The sequence below is a fragment of the Somniosus microcephalus genome, chromosome 6 (assembly GCF_052327205.1).
Source record: "Somniosus microcephalus isolate GS21.2 chromosome 6, FLI_Smic_1.0, whole genome shotgun sequence".
Lineage (NCBI taxonomy): Eukaryota > Metazoa > Chordata > Chondrichthyes > Squaliformes > Somniosidae > Somniosus > Somniosus microcephalus.
In genome coordinates, this window is record NC_140992.1 from 79,165,644 (window position 1) to 79,185,317 (window position 19,674).

The 19,674-nt window shown below is 42.6% G+C and overlaps 1 protein-coding gene across 3 annotated transcripts in view; it reads right to left on the bottom strand.

Moving 5' to 3' along the window:
- The window catches only part of ift80 (intraflagellar transport 80 homolog (Chlamydomonas)), a 165,322-nt gene that overhangs the window by 100,695 nt on the left and 44,953 nt on the right, over positions 1-19,674 (bottom strand). For 2 of the 3 annotated variants that reach the window (XM_085990418.1, XM_085990417.1), the window contains exons 4-6: positions 9,826-9,935; positions 4,453-4,542; positions 4-141 (exon numbers count right to left, since the gene is read on the bottom strand). In XM_085990418.1, the coding sequence (XP_085846544.1) occupies positions 4-141; positions 4,453-4,542; positions 9,826-9,935 (338 nt within the window). The remainder of the gene's footprint in view (positions 1-3; positions 142-4,452; positions 4,543-9,825; positions 9,936-19,674) is intronic. The other variant, XM_085990416.1, reaches the window with a different exon arrangement.

The following is a 19,674-nucleotide window of genomic DNA, read 5'->3' on the forward strand; positions in this document are numbered from 1 at the left end:
TACCCCGGTTTTATCACATAGGCGAAGAGTGTTGAATGAACCAACGGCAAATAGTTGCCCATCGGGTGCCCAAGCCACAGATGTTATAGGATAGTCATGCGCCTGGGCACTATACAACAGACGTCCATAACTGTCCCATACCTAAAAAACACAAAAAACATTCTTTCAAAAGTGTTATCAGTAAATAAGGTAAATAATTATATTTTATTTAATTTTCTAGATAATTCGACAGGAAGGAAGGTTCAATTTTAACAATATTCATCAGATGGACATCAACTTGAGTGAGCAAGACTGTGCACGCATGGACATACAGCTTGACTCTTAAACTTCAACATTTACTGCTACAAAATATCAATCACTAGCCCAGAACTACTACAACAGCAAAATACTGCGGATGCTGGAAATCTGAAATAACAACAGAAAATGCTGGAAATACTCAGCAGGCCAGGCAGCATCCGTTTCTTCCTTGAACAGAGGCCCAACCAGTCCCCATCCACCACCACCCTCCTCCGCCTGGCTGAACTTGTTCTCACATTGAACAACTTCTCCTCTGACTCCACTCACTTCCTCCAAATTAAAGGTGTTACTATGGGAACCCGCATGGGCATTAGGTATGCCTGCCTGTTCATGGGATATGGGGAGCACTCTTTGTTCCAGTCCTACTCAGGTCCCCTCCCGCACCTCTTTTTCCGGTACATCGATGACTGTATCGGTGCTGTTTCCTGCTCTCACCCTGAACTAGATAAGTTCATTCTCTTTACTTCCAATTTCCACCCTTCCCTCACCTTCACATGGTCCATCTCCGACTCTTCCCTTCCCTTCCTTGACTTCTCCGTCTCCATTTCTGGCGATCGGCTTTCGACAAACACCCACTACAAGCCCACCGACTCCCACAGCTACCTGGACTACACTTCCCCCCCACCCCGCTTCCTGTAAGGACTCTATTCCATTCTCGCAGTTTCTCCGTCTCCGTCGCGTCTGTTCTGATGATGCCACCTTCCATACCAGTGCTTCCGACATGTCTTCCTTTTTCCTCAACCGAGGATTTCCCTCTACTATGGTTGACACGGCCCTTGACCGTGTCCGTTCCATTTCCCACACTTCTGCTCTCAGCCCTTCCCCTCCCTCCCAGAACCACGATAGGGTTCCCCTTGTCCTCACCTTTCACACCACCAGCCTCCACATTCAATGGATCATCCTCTGCCATTTCCGCCACATCCAACGTGATCCCACCACCAAACACATCTTCCCCTCACCTCCCCTTTCAGCATTCCGAAGGGACCGCTCCCTCCGCGACACCCTAGTCCACTCCTCAGTCACCCCCAACAGCCATTCTCCTTCACCTGGCACCTTCCCGTGCAAGCGCAGGAGATGCAACACATGCCCTTTTACCTCCTCCCTTCCCACCCAGGGCCCCAAACACCCCTTCCAGGTGAAACAGCGATTTATTTGTACTTCTTGCAATTTAATATACTGTATTCGCGGCTCACGATGCGGTCTCCTCTACACTGAGGAGACCAAACGCAGATTGGGCGACTGCTTTGCAGAACACCTCCGTTCAGTCCATAAGGGTGACCCTGAGATTCCGGTCGCCTGTCACTTTAATTCTCCGCTTCACTCCCACTCTGATCTCTCTGTCCTCAGCCTATTACATTGTTCCAATGAAGCTCAATGTAAGCTCGAGGAACAGCACCTCATCTTTCGATTAGGCACTTTACAGCCTTCCGGACTCAACATTGAGTTCAACAATTTCAGATAATAATCCCTGCCCCCATTTTTCATGCTGTATGATTTTGCCATTCCCATTTGCAACATTTTCACAGTATGTTCTTTCAATTCCTTCCTCCCCTCCTAAACGCCCCCCCCCCCCTGTCTCTGCACCTGCTTAATATCTGTTACATTTCCAGCTTTTTCCAGTTCTGATGAAGGGTCCCAGACCTGAAATGTTAACTCTGTTTCTCTCTCCACGGATGGTGCCTGGCCTGCTGAGTATTTCTAGCCCAGAACTGCTTAACAACCAAAGTAAAAACCACCCCTCTTTGAAATGCAACAGAACCTCACTTCTGGCATAAGATTCAGGTTGTCACAGTCCCACTCCCCATGCTTCTTCATTCTATCTTTCTCAGTCTGGAATAGAACTTACAGCATAAAAGGAAGCTACTTGGCAATGTCTGTGATTGATCGTCAACTAGTAAATCTACTCTAATCTCAGTTCCTTGTCCTTTCCCCACTATTTCTGCCTCTCAGTCAAAAGTTTTCAGGCGGACAGGAATCAGGCTGAGCAGAGATCAGAGCGTACACGGTCTGAGTCCAGCTGTGTGCATGCTTACTTAGTACTCCTCCTGGCCCTCAGATTTTAACTTTGGACTGTTTCATGTTGTCTCCTCCAACATGGCAGAAATTAGCAAGGCTGTGTACAACTGACATATGACCTGACAAATTTCTGCCATGCTGATAGCACCATAATTCCCATTGTGGTAATTTCTGTGCGCATTTTAAAGAAAAGAAAGCCTTGCATTTATATAGCGCCTTTCACAACCTCAGGACATCCCAAAGCACTTTACAGGCAATGATGTACTTTTGAAGTGTAGTCACCGTTATAACGTAGGAAACGCGGCAGCCAATTCGTGCACTGCAAGTTCCCACAAACAGCAATGAAATAATGACCAAATAAACTGTTTTAGTGATGTTGATTGAGGGATAAATATTGGCCAGGGAGAACTCCCCTGCTCTTCTTCAAAATAGTGTCATGAGACATCCACCTGAAAGAGCAGAGAGGCCTTGGTTTAACGTCTCATCTGAAAGATGGCACCTCCAACAGTGCAACACTCCCTCAGTACTGCACTGGAGTGTCAGCCTAGATTTTTGTGCTCAAGTCTCTGGGGTGGGACTTGAACCCACAATCTTTTGACTCAGAGGCAAGACTGCTACCAACTGAACCACAGCTGGCACTTTCATCGTCACTGTTTGTCACTCTCAACTTGAGCCATTACTTCTTTCTCCCCTTTTTTTCTGCCTCCTCTCAGGCTTCTCTCTTCCTCCCCTTCCCCTCAGGCAGCCATGCTAATTTTCATTTCTCCCCTCTCAAGCACTTGGTCTCTCCCAGCTTCTCCTTTGAGTACTTCACTCTATTCCACCCCACCGCATCCTGAGTTCCACCAAGTTTCTCCCAAAATATCCTCCCTTCTTTCTCCCCTCAGCCTCTGCACTATGACTCCTCATTCTCAGTGATTTCAATCTTCATCTCAGCTCCTGTCTTCCTGATACTTCTCCCGTATATAAGCTTACCTATATTCACTTCCTCCGTCCCACAAACTTTCCATCTTCTGTGGGCTCTCTATTCCTGTGGGCTTGATCAATGGCAAAACCATTTTTGACCACTTCCTTGTATCCCTCACCACCCACATCCATCTACCCACTTTCAACTTCATTTCCTTTTGTATTGGACCCTAGAAAAAAACTCTCCATGTCACTTACAACTGCACTTTCAAACTCCCAACTGTCTAGTGTTTGGCCCTCCATTTGTCACTATACCTCTGCAGCTGTTGATCTGCATAACTACTCCCTCACCTCCATCTTCAATACCCTCGATCTCAGCAAAACCTTCACTGTCTCTGATCCCTGTTGTTTCTCCTCATATGCCCCCTATCTTTGCTGCCTTAAGCTCAAGCAACGCAAACCTGGTGCACAACTTACTTAACCATCTGTTGTCAGGCTGGCTCGGTCACATCAAGCTCCAAGGGGCCTTGCTCACTTCTGCCAAAACTGTCCACTGTTCTAGAATCATCTTGGAGGGTAACATAATCCCAAATTCATTTTTGCCATTACCAACAGTCTCCTTAGACCCCTCTCCCCTCCATCTTTATCTCCAACAATGTGTGAGGAGCTCATGAATTTCTTTTGTCATCAAGATAAATACTATTCATTCATTCAGCTGCCTCTGCTGCTTCCACCACTTCCTCTTACCCAGAACAACAACTTGCATTTATATAGCACCTTTAACGTAGTAAAATTCCCAAGGCACGTCACAGGAGTGTTATCAAACAAAATTTGACACAACCATATAACGAGATATTAGTGCAGATGACCAAAAGCTTGGCCAAAGAAGTAGGTTTTAAGGAGCATCTTAAAGGAAGAGAGAGAGGTAGAGGTGTGGAGAGGCTTAGGGAGGGAATTCCAGAGCTTAGGGCCTCGGCAGCTGAAGGCACAGCCGCCAATGGTGCAGCAATTAAAATCGGGGATGCACAAGAGGCCACAACTGGAGGAGCACCGAGATCTGAGGTTTTAGGGTTGGAGGAGGTTACGGCGATAGGGAGAGCGAGGCCACGGAGGGATTTGAAAACTATTCTACAGCAGCTCTGAACCCCATCTCTCACATTCAATAACCATATTATTACAGTTGAGTTGTTTTCAAGGGAAATGTTTGGTCAGAGAATTCGTCAGAATACAAACCTTGTATTTACAGTCCTCACCACCGGAAAGGATGAGATCATTCACAGTATTCCAATCTATCTTCAGAATAACTCCATCATGGGCTTTCCACTGTGAAGATAAATGCAAGATGAGATGAGGATGTGCACAAATAACTAACTGTCTTAAGTTTTTGATTAAACAAATGTTTAAAATACTTGTGTTATTGTGAAAACTCTCAAAAAGTTGTGGTCATCCAGATCAGAGAATCCCCAAAGTACAGCCATTTTTGATTACTACTCAAAGTTAAGTGAAGCATGAACAATTAGTCCAAATTTTGGTATTCAAAATAAATCAAAATACTAAAATAGCATAATTTTGTAATTTAATTAAACTAATAAATTAAAAATGGCACAAAAGCAGACGTGGCCACATTTGAATGTGTTAGGCATCAGCCAACTAGAAGTTGAAGACTGGGCTTTTCTTGGCATGAGAAACAAAAGCAATTTATCCACACACATTGTAGCAAATAATATCTTGCAACATATTCATTGGAGCAGCTGACACAGTTTGTTCTCTGCTAAGACTAATAATTGTAATTGGACTTTAATAGAGAACAGTGTCTGTTTTCAGTCAATTGTTGAAGAAGTCAATTGAATCTAAAAGAACATAGAAAAAAACCCATAAATGATTTATATAATCAACTCCCCAACTCCCATACAAGTGCTTAATTAAAATTCCAAGTACAACCGCCCCCCCCCCCCCCCCGGCCTACGACACATGATAACATTGACACTGCCATCAATCTCCGATAGAACTATCTCACCTCCAGCTTTGGCACCCTTGTCCTAAACACATCTTGAACGATATGCCATCACTACTATCCTCCCTGGTATATTAGCAAGCCTTTTGACCTTAAATCCACAGGCCATAAAGCTTGAATGATACATGGTGCGCAATATCCTGATGTTCACTGCCAAATCTGACTTGACCACCGTAAGCTGTACCATTGTTGTCTTTCCATGGCAAATCTATATTCTACTCCAAGGTCATCCTAGAGAGTAGGAACAACTCCAGATCTTTCAGCTTCATCGTCAACCATTTTCATTGCCTTCATCCTCCACCAATATCTCCTCTTTGCTGTCCACCTCCATGGTATTTCTGTCTGCTAGTTCTTCTCATATCTGTTGTAATTAAGTTATTACATCGTTGTCATTGTAGCCTAGGATCCATTCTTCATCCAGTTCTCTTAGTCACCTATATGCTACTCTTCAATTATATAATTTACGAGCACGGGCTCAACTTCCATATGTTTGCTGACACCAAGCTTTACATCTCTGCCTCTTCTAACTGATCCTCAGGCTGCTGCGACAAGATTCAGCTGCCTGTCCCGCATTAAGACCTGGATGAGCCATAATTTCCTCCAGCTGAATGTTGGAAAAACTGAAACTATCTTTTTGGCTTCTGCCTGTACCTGGCCATGACTGCGTCAACCTCCTCAGCTGCCAAATCAGACAAAGTTCGTATTTTTGGAACCTTTGTGTACTGTTTGAAATTTAAAAAAAGACTTGCATTTATATAGCACCTTTCACAACCACCAGATGTTCCAAAGTGCTTTACAGCCAATTAAGTAATTTTTGAAGTGCAGTCATTGTTGTAATGTAGGCAGCCAATTAGCACACAGCAAGCTCCCACAAACAGCAATGTGATCATGACCAGATAATCAGTTTTAGTGATGTTGATTGAGGGATAAATATTGGCCAGGACACTGAGGTTAACTCCCCTGCTCTTCTTTGAAATAGTGCCATAGGATCTTTTACATCCACCTGAGAGCGCAAACGGGGCCTCGGTTTAACATCTCATCTAAAAAACGGCACCTCCGACAGTGCAGCACACCCTCACTACTGCACTGGAGGGTCAGCCTAGATTTTTGTGTTCAAGTTCCTGGAGTGGGACTTTGAACCCACAACCTTCTGACTCCGAGCTGAGCTTGCTACCAACTGACATGAGCCGAGCTTCTTTTTCCACATCTATTCAATACTAAGACCGCTTTCTTTCACCTCTACAACATCACCTATCTCTACCCCTACCTCTCCTCCTCCTAACCCATACCTTTATTCCTCAAATCTCAACTTTTCAAATGCTTTCTTAGCCAGCCTTCCATTCTCTACATTTAGAACACTCACTCACACAAAGCTCCGTACCCTGTCCTTGCCCAAGCTCCAGTGGCTCCAAGACCCAGTAAGTTCACTTCGAGATCCTTGTCCTCACTTTCAAATCTGTCTACTGCCTTGCCCCACCCTACATCAGTGATCTAATCGAGTTGTATATCCCCAAAACTTTTACTTCTCATTCCCCAAGCCCTCCATAGGTGGTCATTACACAACTGCCCTCTGGATTGTCTTCCCTGAATCCCCCTACTTTGCCACCATCCTCCTGGCTTTCAAATTTTCATAAAAATCCTCTGCTTCAACTATGTTTTTGATTCTTCAACTTTTCTACCTTTCCTCTTTTACTGGTATCCATGGTTTTTCTTACAATCTGTACATCACTCTGAGACATCTTTTTGTAGATGATGAGTGCTATTAGATATAAAAGTTATTGTTGCATACTCAATGTACCTTAGACAGATACAAAATTATTACAAAAAATGTTACTTTATATATTAAATTTAAACTTGTTTCAGTAACAGAAAATTAAAAATGCATTACTTAAAATAAAGATGAATACACTGATGCAGTTTTAGTTATTTCAGTCTCATATCATTCTATTAAAGTTGCTGAAAAACCCATACTATTTCTGTTGCTGTTCTCAGATGTGATGGGCCAGATTTTGCTGAAAAAATAACAGCGTCTGGACGGCGCACACCATTATTAATGCACAAGTCAGCCAGCAACTTGTAGCGAGGAAGAGATACCCCATGAATTGCGAATTGCCACAAATTGCTGGCCGACTTGCGCCGCTCCGCCGTTAGTTTTGCAAAAATGGCATCTTCACACTTAAGCCCCCCGTGATTTTCATGAAGTTGCCGCATTTGCACATTAATTACCCATTAAACTCACCACAGAAAGTTAAGTTTACTAATTAACAGCACAAGTACTCTTAACAACGTGATAATTGTTAATGATTGCCAATCATCTGCTCTTGCCCAGAAAGTAAACAATTATAAAAGTGTGGAGTCTCATTCCTTCAGGTTGTGAATTGTTTCAGCAGATTTTTAAATGTGAAATTTTAAAAGTTTACTTTTTTCTTACTTTTCCTTTCTGTCTCTTTTTTCTCTCTTGCTTAATCCAATTTTTCTTTCCCTGTCTCTATTCATCTTTCTGTTCCTGATTTAATATTGAATTCATCCTCCTTCTCAGTCCTTCCACTGTTTACTCCTCAATCTTTAAATCTCATTGGTTAAAGAGATGCACTGTTTGTCCCATTGTTCACCAAGCTCCCAGATGCCCTGTTGCCCTAGCTGCGGCATTATCCGCTCACACTTCCAGCAACTTTGTGGGCAAAGAATGTTACCACCTAAACATGCACAAACAAGTCTAACTAACTGGGCACGCCACACTCCAGCATAATCTCCTACTAGTTGCATTTCTGTATAGCACAAAATTCAACAGTTACAAGAAGTTATTATGTATTTGTACAAGACAGTCTTCCCTCAGAAATTGAGTATCTTAAGTGTTTTACTGTTTTTAGAACTGTTTTCTCAATTATGAAACTGGGTTATGATTTTCTGAGACCTTTGAATTTAACCATTTCAAATGAACAAGTTAACGCCTCTTAAAATAGAAAAGTAATTTCATACAAATGCAGTAAGTGGTCATTGGCTAATATTCACACAGTGCAATTTCAAGGCTTTATTGAGACATCGACAAGAAATCACAGCATAATACAACAAAGGCTCCATTCCTTATCTGCAATCACTAAAATAGGCCAAAACTTCCCCCATACATTACAACAAAATAACTATCAGCAACAATTTTGAGGTTATGATAATACCTCTGAGGTAATGTAAATAACAGAATTTATTTGAAAACACAAGTGTTTTTGGCTATAGATTAGTACAATAAATTAAAATATATTTGTAATGGTATAAATTAATTATCTAATAATATTGTTGAATGAATAATCAACACGAATACAGAAATATTTTAAAGAAGAAACCACTGTATTTAAAAGATTATTGCAGTTTGTGGAGGGTAGGTTGAATACAATTGTGATATACTATAAGTCCCATTTTTGCAATGCAATGACATTTTCTGTTATATCACTTTGTTGCAAGTTTACAAAACAAAAAAGTAAACTTAACTAATTAAGTGTCATCCCTTTAAATATATATATTTCATTATTGATAGATGGGCACCGGCAGCAAGATGCTGTGATTAGATTTTGATGGAAATGTATTAGAGCATTGTAAATATACACAGTCATTTCCTTATGCATGAATTTTCCATGAGGAAAAGGAGACTAGCATTATTAGATCATAACATAGTGAAGAAAAAATTTATGCACAGACTTTCTTAGCCAACAAACAGTCAATGGATTTCAATGCAAATGGAGATGAGCCACCAGTACTGCAGTAGATATCCATATTGTCGAGTTATTTGCAGTCAAGTTTTGTTTTCCTTTTTAAAGGTTATGAATCATAAATATGGCTAAATATTTTGTGTATATTTCAACATCAGTTTTTTGAACATACAGCTAGAGATAAGTCAATCACTTTTTGCATATGTTTCTTTTGTGTCTTGAATTAGCAGGAACAATGAGAAAGAGACGAGGACAAAAAGACTTAAGTGGGGAGAATGTGGAAGGGAGAACAAAGATTGGCAGACAAGTGCAGACAGACTGGAAATTCAGCTCAAACTACACAGTACGGTAGCAGTATTTAACCATACAGCTTAAGTGTAAAATGACTCGAATATTTCATCTATGGTAAGATACATCAGTAAACATTGCTGGCTTTTCATTTTAAAAATAGTTTACAAGCTTTCAATGTTTGCAATTTTCTGGGATAAATTTATATTGCATAATATATACAAGGCGGCTTGACTACAGAAATTCATTCCCCAAATATTTGACTATTTGTTACCTAGTTACCTATGTATTAATTAGAAGTAGATTGGCCTTCTCGGGTGGGCAAGCTGAAGTATACAGCACTTGAGACTAAAGCTATATTTTGTACCACTATAAACTGTATTGAAGTCTTGTCCAATTTTGTGACCATTGTACTACATTATAGAAATTAAATAAAAGAAAGTAAATAACAGGCTCCCATTCCCATTAGATTTTTTAAATGAATAGCTTTTGTAAAGCAATCTGTTGTATTTTCCCTTACTAAGAAGCAACATGAACATAGTATTTACATGGTTTGCATATTACCGACAGCATGCAAATACTGTAGACCCTAAATGTACATACCTGCAGGACTTTGGCATTTGGTTGTAGAGGTTTAATGATCAGTTGTTTTCCTGAGGTGTAAAGAATCTTGTCTGAATCTGGACCCCATGCTACTGAATATACTGGAGTACCTGTGGAAACATTAAGTATAACATATATATAATCTCTACTTCTTGGTTTTATTCACATGTGCCCAGATTAACTATTTAAAAAAAATGTTTCTGTATATTGAATGTAAAATGTACATAACCCCACAATCTATGTGGTACACAGCATTTGTATACCGTCTAAAATAGCTATCCAGAAAATAAATCATATTTATAAATAACACATCTTAAGATACATTACACAACACATTTCATTTAACATTTTTAAATAGTTATTTTAAGGTTACCTGCAGTTTTGTTTCCTTTCATACACTGTTCAGCATTCAATCATAATTTGCAGGTTGCAGGGCTCATAGTACTGAAATTATTTTTAATTCCTCCTTTTTCCACCTATTTTCTCCTCTCCCTTAGCATTATGTTTTTGTTTGGGTACAGTGCCACAATAGTCAGGCACTCTAGAGCACCTTTCCCAAATGGCCATTTTTCAAGCATGAACTTAAATAATGAATACTGGCAAACTATTCCGACATACCCGTATGCCTTTATCCTAGGTTCACATCCCAGCTTTCAACAAGAGCTGCTGTGTGGGAACTTTGAACTATTTTTTCTCTCCCCAACCAAGGAACACCAAGGCAATGCCCCTGTCGCTGCCACCGCAAAGGTATGCAAGTGAAGTATAAGACCTTCCTAAGTTATATTATTCAACTACTCAATGAGTGATCTGGGGAATGACTGAAAATACTTTAAAAATTGCAGAAGAACAAATGGCAAGTGTAAAGAGGAGAGAAAAAAAGTGGCTTATCCATTAGCTAAAGGGATCTTCAGAAGAAGTAATTTATTTCAATATTAGGAGGTTTTGTACATGGATTAATAGTGTGAATTATACAAACCCTGGGAAAAGTATGAATACTATAATTACCTACAGAAACTACATGGCACATACATGAGTAATAACATAGGACATAGTGGAGTTACCATGCACTTCAAAGTCCTTGGACAAAGATCATACCCGGTGTTCCTTTGCCCAGAAACCCCTCGATATTGCAATCTGTTTACTTTCTCTCTTCCACACACCATCTCAAATACTTTCTCCTGGGGGTGGGGGCTGGGGGGGGAATTAGATTCTGTTAATAAAGGTGGAGCGCTTGGTGATTCACATAGTACGAGGGATCTGGAGAAGTGGGAGTGAGTAAAGATGTGTCACCTTTTCAGCAAAGAACCAGGAGAAAGCTGCCAATTACTTTAGATTTGAGGAATCTTGAACTCATAGGTACTTGTCCAAATAGAATAATGTTCAAGGAACATCAGGCTCTGATGTGCAGCAACACGAAAGTCTACATTTGCAGCAATCAGGGAAGCTTTTTCGTTGTTTCAGGCATTAATGGAGTGAGTGGCAGCCTGACTGAAATCTGGGTTGGTCATCACCCCCCTCCACCTCAGAGGAAGATGGGGACCAATCAGCACCTCCTTCTCCATGGAAACACAGATTGCAGCTCTGGTGACAGTTGGAGACAGATTAGACTGTACTGGGTTCCAGACGCTGGGGTCCAGGATGCAACTTCTGACTCTCAGGGCTTTTGATAGCTGCCATTACACCAGTCATCTCGCTGATCAGTGAGGACACAGCCCAGTAGAATGACAACAGCTGGGATAGACCAGTCTAAGGCTACTATTTCTCAGGAAAACAGCACATGCCAAACATCGGGCCTTCCCCCAAATAGCACCACACTATAGGCATGTAAGAGATGCCACTAGGCTGCCCAGGAATAAGCTCCAGAGTTGCCACTAGCAGCGGCTCTCTCCTAGGAGCAAGCTGCTATGAGAGCCGATATACCTCAGCCCCATGATTCTTTTGTGCAATAGAGCAGCCAAGCACCTCCCGCAATAAAGACCTTCAGGTTGCACCTCTCTTGTTGGAGATGGTTGTGTGATGCAAATGTTACTTGCCACTTATCAGCCCAAGCCTGGATGTTGTCCAGATGTTGCTGCATGCAGGCACAGACTGCTTCATTATCTGAGGAACTGTGAATGAAGCTGATGTTTAATCTTCAGAAAACAGCCCCATTTCTGATCTTGTGATGAAGGGAAGGACATTGATGAAGCAGCTGAAGGTAGTTAGGCCTAGGGTGCTGCCTTGAGGAACTCCTGTAGTGATATCCTGGGGCTATGATTGTCCTCCAACAACCACCTTCCTTTGTGCCAGGTATGACTCCAGCCACTAGTTTCCCCCCAATCCTCATTGACTTAATTTGCACATCTCCGCACTAAGGTCTTAATAGCATATTACCTGTGTATTCTTTTGGTGATTTCTTCTGAAGTACATCCTCCTTAAATGCTGCCTCACTCTCCTTTCCTCCATCCCCTCCTGCTCCTCCTTGATGGTAATGGCATACAAAGGTATATTCATAGGGAATAATATACCTGATCCTGAGAAGCTTTCAACTGCGGGAGAGACCCTGGGACTATTTCCACTGGAGCAGAGAAGGCTAAGAGGAGAATATGATCATTTTTGATAGGGTGAATCAGTAAAGACTATTTTATCTGACTGGGGAGTCAGTGACAAAAAATCATCAATTTAAAATTGTCAGAGAGAGTGAGGAGTTAGGTTAAGAGAATGTTCTTTACATAGAGACTGAAAACATGGACTGCTTTGCTACTGGGATGAATTGAGGCAGAGACCTTTGAGATTTTAAGGGAAAAGTGGACCAACATTTGAAACTGAGGAAGATGCAGGGCTATGGGGAGAGAGCAGGACAGTGGAATTCATTTTAGATTGCTCTAGCAAAGAGCTGGCATAGACACTATGGGCTAAATAGTCTCAAATATTCCCTCAACCCATCAATAAAAAAACCTAACAAAGATAAAGTTGCGAAATTTAGTGGAGGAACTTTTCCCCAATTCAGAAATCGGTTCTGAAAGGACATTTGGGCTGAAGCTACAGGGCCAAGACTGGAAAGTGAGAGGTGTTTGTCTTTCATTCATATTTACGTGAAGCAAGTAAGCAGAGTTTGATTCTTGCAAGACTTTGGTGCTAGTGAGATTTCAGGCTAACACTATCCACATTTTTAAATTAGTAATTTTGACAGAGGGATGGCAGTCCTGGATCCTCAGTGTATCCAGGGACAACACAGTCTGTGGAACAAAGAATCTCTGTGCTCAATTGGCCACACTCTACAATGTATGAGAGCGTAAGGGGTTTCTGAATAGTACTCTCCAGAACACAGTCATCCAAGAGGCAATAGTCCAGAATGCATTGAAGAGGACGTTTGAAGTTGTGATGCTACCAACTAGAAGTATCCTCCTTTTGTTATGATCTTTCGTATTGTCATTGTCCTGCCAAATCCTTACAACAGCGACTACATTTGTTACTCACTACATGACACAATAACATTGTATCAACTTACCTGTCTTAGTAGCCACTGTCTGTGGAACGCATTATAAATCTTGTTCCTTTTCTTTTCCTGTAGTTCCTTCCTAAGATTAGAAGGATGGAGGGATTGGTGCCACCAACACAAACATTTCACAACACAATGTGGCAAACACTCCACCTGTCCCTTGGGCCAGCACAGTTACTAGCGCCCCGAAAATTATTCTTGAATTTGAGGAAGGGGCATTGGGCGAAGTACAATTCACAAGTGAGGAGGAACAAATGAGTGGTAACAGGAGAAGAAAAAACATCTAGAAAGTTTGTGACCCTGTGCCAGCAGTATGGGCAAGCAGTTGGTATCTTACTGGACTTGCCTTCGGAAGGGAGTTAATGCAGCAGCAGGCAGCTTTTGAAATATATTTTGAGTTTTCTATGATAGCCTGTAACAGCTATTAAAGGATTTGCGACACTGTACCTGTGATATCACTAAAATTAGTGAAAGGAATTTCCTCAAATGCAGAGTATCTAGGAGTGAGTGGCATCTTCACAGCTACATGCAGGAGAGCCCCAAAACCAGAGGGAGCAAGCATAGCACAGATTTCTCTCAAAAATGCTGTGACTGGCACCACCGAGACCATGGCTGATAGACTGGGTAATTGCTTGGAAACAGCAGGCTTCACTCAAAGTGGACACGGCTTATGGACTGTGCTCATGGAGATCACGAACATCGAGCTGGGAGCCCCAGCGTTGAGCACTTTATATGGGAAGGGTCTCATGTGGCGGCCTCCTCTACAGGAGATTGCACAAATTCTACCGCCAGTTAATCCTTTCAAAGGAGTAAGGAGTTGTCAGAGAGGAGGCAAGCATTAATGACCACAATAGGCCATGTGACTTCAGCTGTTGCAGGGACATCACATGGTCTTGGGTCTAGAGGCTTCTTGTTGTGGTTCCTCCTGTTACTCATGGAGCACTTTGTCAGTCTTATGTTAAAGAGTAGGACAAGCACTAAGAGAAAATACTGGCATAGGAATATGAAAAAAGCAGCCAACAAATCCACTTGGTTTTGTTTATTATTTGTTCGTACTGTATTTTGGGTGGGGGGTGGGGTGTTGAAAGGTTCCAAGTGATGAAGTAATTCAGGTTGAGTGGATGGAATGTTTGCCATCTTCATAGGAGTTACAATGTGTGCTACACAGTGATAAAAAGTGTCCTTTGCTGAAAGTAGCTAGCAAGCAGGGAGTGTTGCTGCACTTTGCCTGCTACAGGCATTCACATTAGCTCCCAAGTATGTCGCCACCTCTTCTTAGGAGGCTGCAGATCTATTGTCTTCCTTCACCAGCTGCATATTCACACCTTTTCTGATCGTGCATATGTAAAGTATCCAGCAAATCATGATGATCTTGTTCATTGTAGCTGCACTGCACAGCAACACATCTCGAGTGATTCAAACACGATTAAGTTACAAGCTTGCCCAGAAAGTGGGAGGGGGAGGGTGAACAGCCAGTTGTCGTGGTGCATATAGGTACCAACAATATAGGTAAAAAAGCTGAATATAGGGAGTTAGGAGGTAAATTAAAAAATAGGACCTCAAAAGGTAGTAATCTCAGGATTGCTACCAGTGCCATGTGCTAGTCAGAGTAGAAATAGAAGGATATTTCAGATGAATACGTGACTAGAGGAATGGTGCAAGGGGGAGGGATTCAAATTCCTGGGACATTGGAACAGGTTCTGGGGGAGGTGGGACCAGCACAAACTGGACGGTTTGCACTTGGGCGGGACCGAGACTGATGTCCTAGGGGGTGTGTTTGCTAATGCTGTTGGGGAGGGTTTAAAGTAAAATGGCAGGGGGTTGGGAACCTGTGCAGGGAGACAGAGGAAAGGGAAGCAAGGATAGAAACAAAAGACAGGAAGGAGAAAAGCAAAAGTGGAAGGCAGAGAAATCAAGGGTGTAAATCAAACAGGGCTCCAGTAAATAATAATTCTAAAAGGACTAAGAGTGTTAAAAAAGCTAGCCTGAAGGCTTTGTGTCTTAATGCGAGGAGCATTCATAATAAGCTGGATGAATTAGCTGCGCAAATAGATGTAAACGGATATGATATAATTGGGATTACGGAGACATGGCTCCAGGGTGACCAAGGCTGGGAATTCAACATCCAGGGGTATTCAATATTCAGGAAGGACAGGCAAAAAGGAAAGGGAGTTGGGGTAGCATTGCTGGTTGAAGAGGAGATTAACAAGGACATTCGTAAGGAAGGATATTAGCTCTGACGATGTGGAATCTGTATGGGTAGAGCTGAGAAATACCAAGAGACAGAAAACGTTAGTGGGAGTCGTATACAGACTTCCAAACAGTAATGCGGAGGTTGGGGATGGCATTAAGTGGGAAATTAGAGACGCAGGCACAGCAGTTATCATGGGTGACTTTAATCTACATATAGATTGGGCTAACCAAATTAGTAACAATACTGTGGAGGAGGAATTCCTAGAGTGTATACGGGATGGTTTCCTGGGTCAATATGTCAAAGAATCAACTAGAGATCAGACCATCTTAGACTGGGTATTATGTAATGAGAAAGGATTAATTAGCAATCTGGTTGTGCGAGGCCCCTTGAGGAGGAGCGATCATAATATGATAGAATTCTTCATTAAGATGGCGAGTGAAGTAGTTGACTCAGAGACTTGGGGCTGGATTTTGATTCTGGAGGCGTGTAGGAGGCGGGGCTACAACTTTCGGGGTTGTAGTCCTGCCTCCATCGAGTTGTGGCCAACCCACGTGATTTTCACTTAATTGACCTTGTTGAGCCCGCCCAGTGGGCTCAGCAGGCCAATTAAGGGCCAACCGGCAACAGGTGATGTCACAGATTGACATTTCATCTGTCAAGAGCTTTTGACAGATGAAATATCAGCGTTTGACAACTCTTTGAAGCTGTCAAACACTAACAATCTGTATTCCAAGTTAATTCTTTCCTCTCAGGCTGATTTAGAGCTCTCTCCAGAACAGAAAGCTGAATGCTGCAGATTTTGACAGCTCGCGGCCATTCTGCTTTCTGTGACGGTGAGATGAGGGACTCCCGAGACCTGAAGGAAGGAAGGCTGTAAAGGTAAGTAAAACTTCTTTAAACACTTTACACACACCAAACACACTTACCTTTTCACTCATGCACCCATCACTCACCTGAACACAGGACATCTCGAACCCTCTAAGTCCTTCAGCCCGACGGCCCGCCTCGCTAACTTGCCGTGGTTTGGAGCCGTCGGGAATCCCACACTTCAGGAATAAAAATAGGGATTAGGCTAAAAACTGCCTGTTAACTACCTGTTAACAGGGAGTTAATTGGCAGTAATTCCCTTCCCGCCTCGAGGAGGCGGGTCCCAGCACAGGTCGGGTATCTGCCTCCTTTGAAACTGGCATGGAGGCGGGTTGGGGGCGGGATGGGTTCGTGTCCCCCGATTTCGAGATTTTAACCCCCCACACGCCTCCAATCCCACTTCCACGGCCCAATGAAAATCTTGCCCTAGGATCCTGAATTTAAATAAAGGAAACTACGATGGTATGAGGCACAAGTTGGCTAGGATGGATTGGGGAATGTTACTTAAAGGGTTGAAGGTGGATAGGCAATGGCAAACATTTAAAGATCGCATGGATGAACTACAGAATTTGTTCATCCCCGTTTGGCATAAAAATAAAACAATAAAGGTGACTCAACCGTGGCTAACAAGGGAAATTAGGGATAGCATAAGATCCAAGGAGAGGACATATAAATTGGCCAGAAAAAGCAGCAAACCTGAGGATTGGGAGCAGTTTAGGATTCAGCAAAGGAGGACAAAGGGATTAATTAAGAAGGGGAAAATAGAGTACGAGAGTAAGCTTTCAGGGGACATAAAAACTGACTGTAAAAGCTTCTATAGATATGTGAAGAGACAAAGATTGGTGAAGTCAAGCGTAGGTCCCTTGCAGTCAGAATCAGGGGAATTTATAATGAGGAACAAAGACATGGCAGACCAATTAAATATATACTTTGGTTCTGTCTTCACAAAGGAGGACACAAATAACCTCCCAGAGATGTCGGGGAACATAGGGTCTAATGAGAGGGAGGAATTGAATGAAATCAGTATTTGTAGGGAAATAGTGTTAGGGAAATTGACGGGATTGAAGGCCGATAAATCCCCAGGGCCTGATAATCTACATCCTAGGGTACTTAAGGAAGTGGCCCTAGAAATAGTAGATGCATTACTGGTCATCTTCCAAAATTCTATAGACTCTGGAACAGTTCTCATAGATTGGAGGATAGCTAATGTAACCCAACTATTTAAAAAAGGTGGTAGAGAGAAAACGGGGAATTATAGACCGGTAAGCATGTCATCAGTGTGGGGAAAATGCTAGAGTCCATTATAAAAGATGTAATAGCAGAGCACTTGGAAAATAGTGACAGGATCGGACAAAGTCAACATGGATTTACAAAAGGTAAATCGTGCTTGACTAATCTACTGGAATTTTTTGAGGATGTAACTGGTAGAATAGAGAAGGGAGAACCAGTGAATGTGGTGTATTTGGACTTTCAGAAGGCTTTCGATAAGGTCCCGCGTAAGAGATTAACACATGGGATTGGGAGGTAAAGTACTGACTTGGATAGAGAACTGGTTGACAGACAGGAAGCCAAGAGCTGGAATAAACGGGTCTTTTTCCAAGTGGCAGGCAGGGACTAGTGGGGTACCGCAGGGAACTAGATGTAATATCTCCAAGTTTGCAGACGACACAAAGTTGGGTGGGCGTGTGTGCTGTGAGGAGGATGCAGAGAAACTCCAGTATGATTTGGACAGGTTGGGTGATTATACTGCATCTGCAATGTGTGGTAAACCACTGTCATACCTGTCTGTGTCTGTATGTGTATTCCACTAGGTACAGGTCTGGACATGCCTCGGCTGACTCCTCCCACTATTCCAGGTATATAAGTGACTACCTCCCAGTCCCTTAGTATTCTGGACGGGTCGACCACTCGAGACAAGACCTTCATTCTTTAGTTAATAAAAGCCTGATTGTTACTCGCTCAACTTCAGTCTTTTGAGTAATTGATGGCGCATCACAATGCATCTGCCCAATGTGGATAAATGCAAGGTTATCCACTTCGGTGGCAAAAACAAGACGACAGATTATCTGAATGGCAATAGATTGGGAAAAGGGGAAGTGCAACGAGACCTGGGTGTCCTTGTGCACCAGTCGCTGAAGGTAAACATGCAGATGCAGCAGGCAGTTAAGAAGGCAAACGGTATGTTGGCCTTCATAGCGAGAGGATTCGAGTATAGGAGCAAGGATGTCTTGCTGCAGTTGTACAGGGCCTTGGTGAGACCACACCTTGAGTATTGTGTGCAGTTTTGGTCGCCTTATCTGAGGAAGGATGTTCTTGCCATGGAGAGAGTGCAGCGAAGATTCACTGGACTGATACCTGGGATGACAGGAATGATGTATGAAGAGAGATTGGGTCGATCAGACTTATATTCGCTAGAGTTTAGAAGAATGAGAGGGGATCTCATTGAAACTTATAAAATTCTAACAGGACTAGACAGACTAGATGCAGGAAGGATGTTCCCGATGGCGGGGAAGTCCAGAACCAGGGGTCACAGTCTAAGGATAAGGGGTAAGCCATTTAGGACTGAGAGGAGGAGGAATTTCTTCACCCAGAGAGTGGTGAATCTGTGGAATTCTCTACCACAGAAGGCAGTTGAGGCCAATTCATTAAATATATTCAAGAAGGAGTTAGATATATTTCTTAAGGCTAAAGGGATCAAAGGATATGGGGAGAAAGCAGGGACAGGGTACTGAATTTGGATGATCAGCCATGATCTCATTAAATGGCGGAACAGGCTCGAGTAGCTGAATGGCCTACTCCTGCTCCTATCTTCTATGTTTCTATGTGTGACTTGTGGCACACTCAGCTGGGAATCAGAAAGTCCAGCAAGGCAGCAGGCCTTAAAGGGGAAAAAAAGTGGAGAATTTAATCAAAATAGTACAATGGAGATGATCTGGGTAACACTGCTGCCTTTGATAATGAAGTGTTGGAGGTCCTGCTGCAGCAAGTGCAGCAGACGAGGGTGGCTATTTTTAAGGCTGATGATCACAAATGAAATGCGGTCACTCTGATTCTTTGCACCTGGCTGCAAATGAAAAAGCTTACAATATCAGAAGGAAGGCAAAGGCAAATGTGTTCCTCAGTTTTGCACACATTTCTTGTGTGGCCCATTCTTGGAGCCCATTACCCATGGAACAACTCTAACATGGGAATACCTCATCCTCTGGAGGGTATCGGTTCAAGCACAGTGTGAAGCTTTCGTGCATCTGGCACATCAGGCCGTCTGCAGTGCACAGTTATATCACTGAAGGCAGTGTTGGACTTCGTC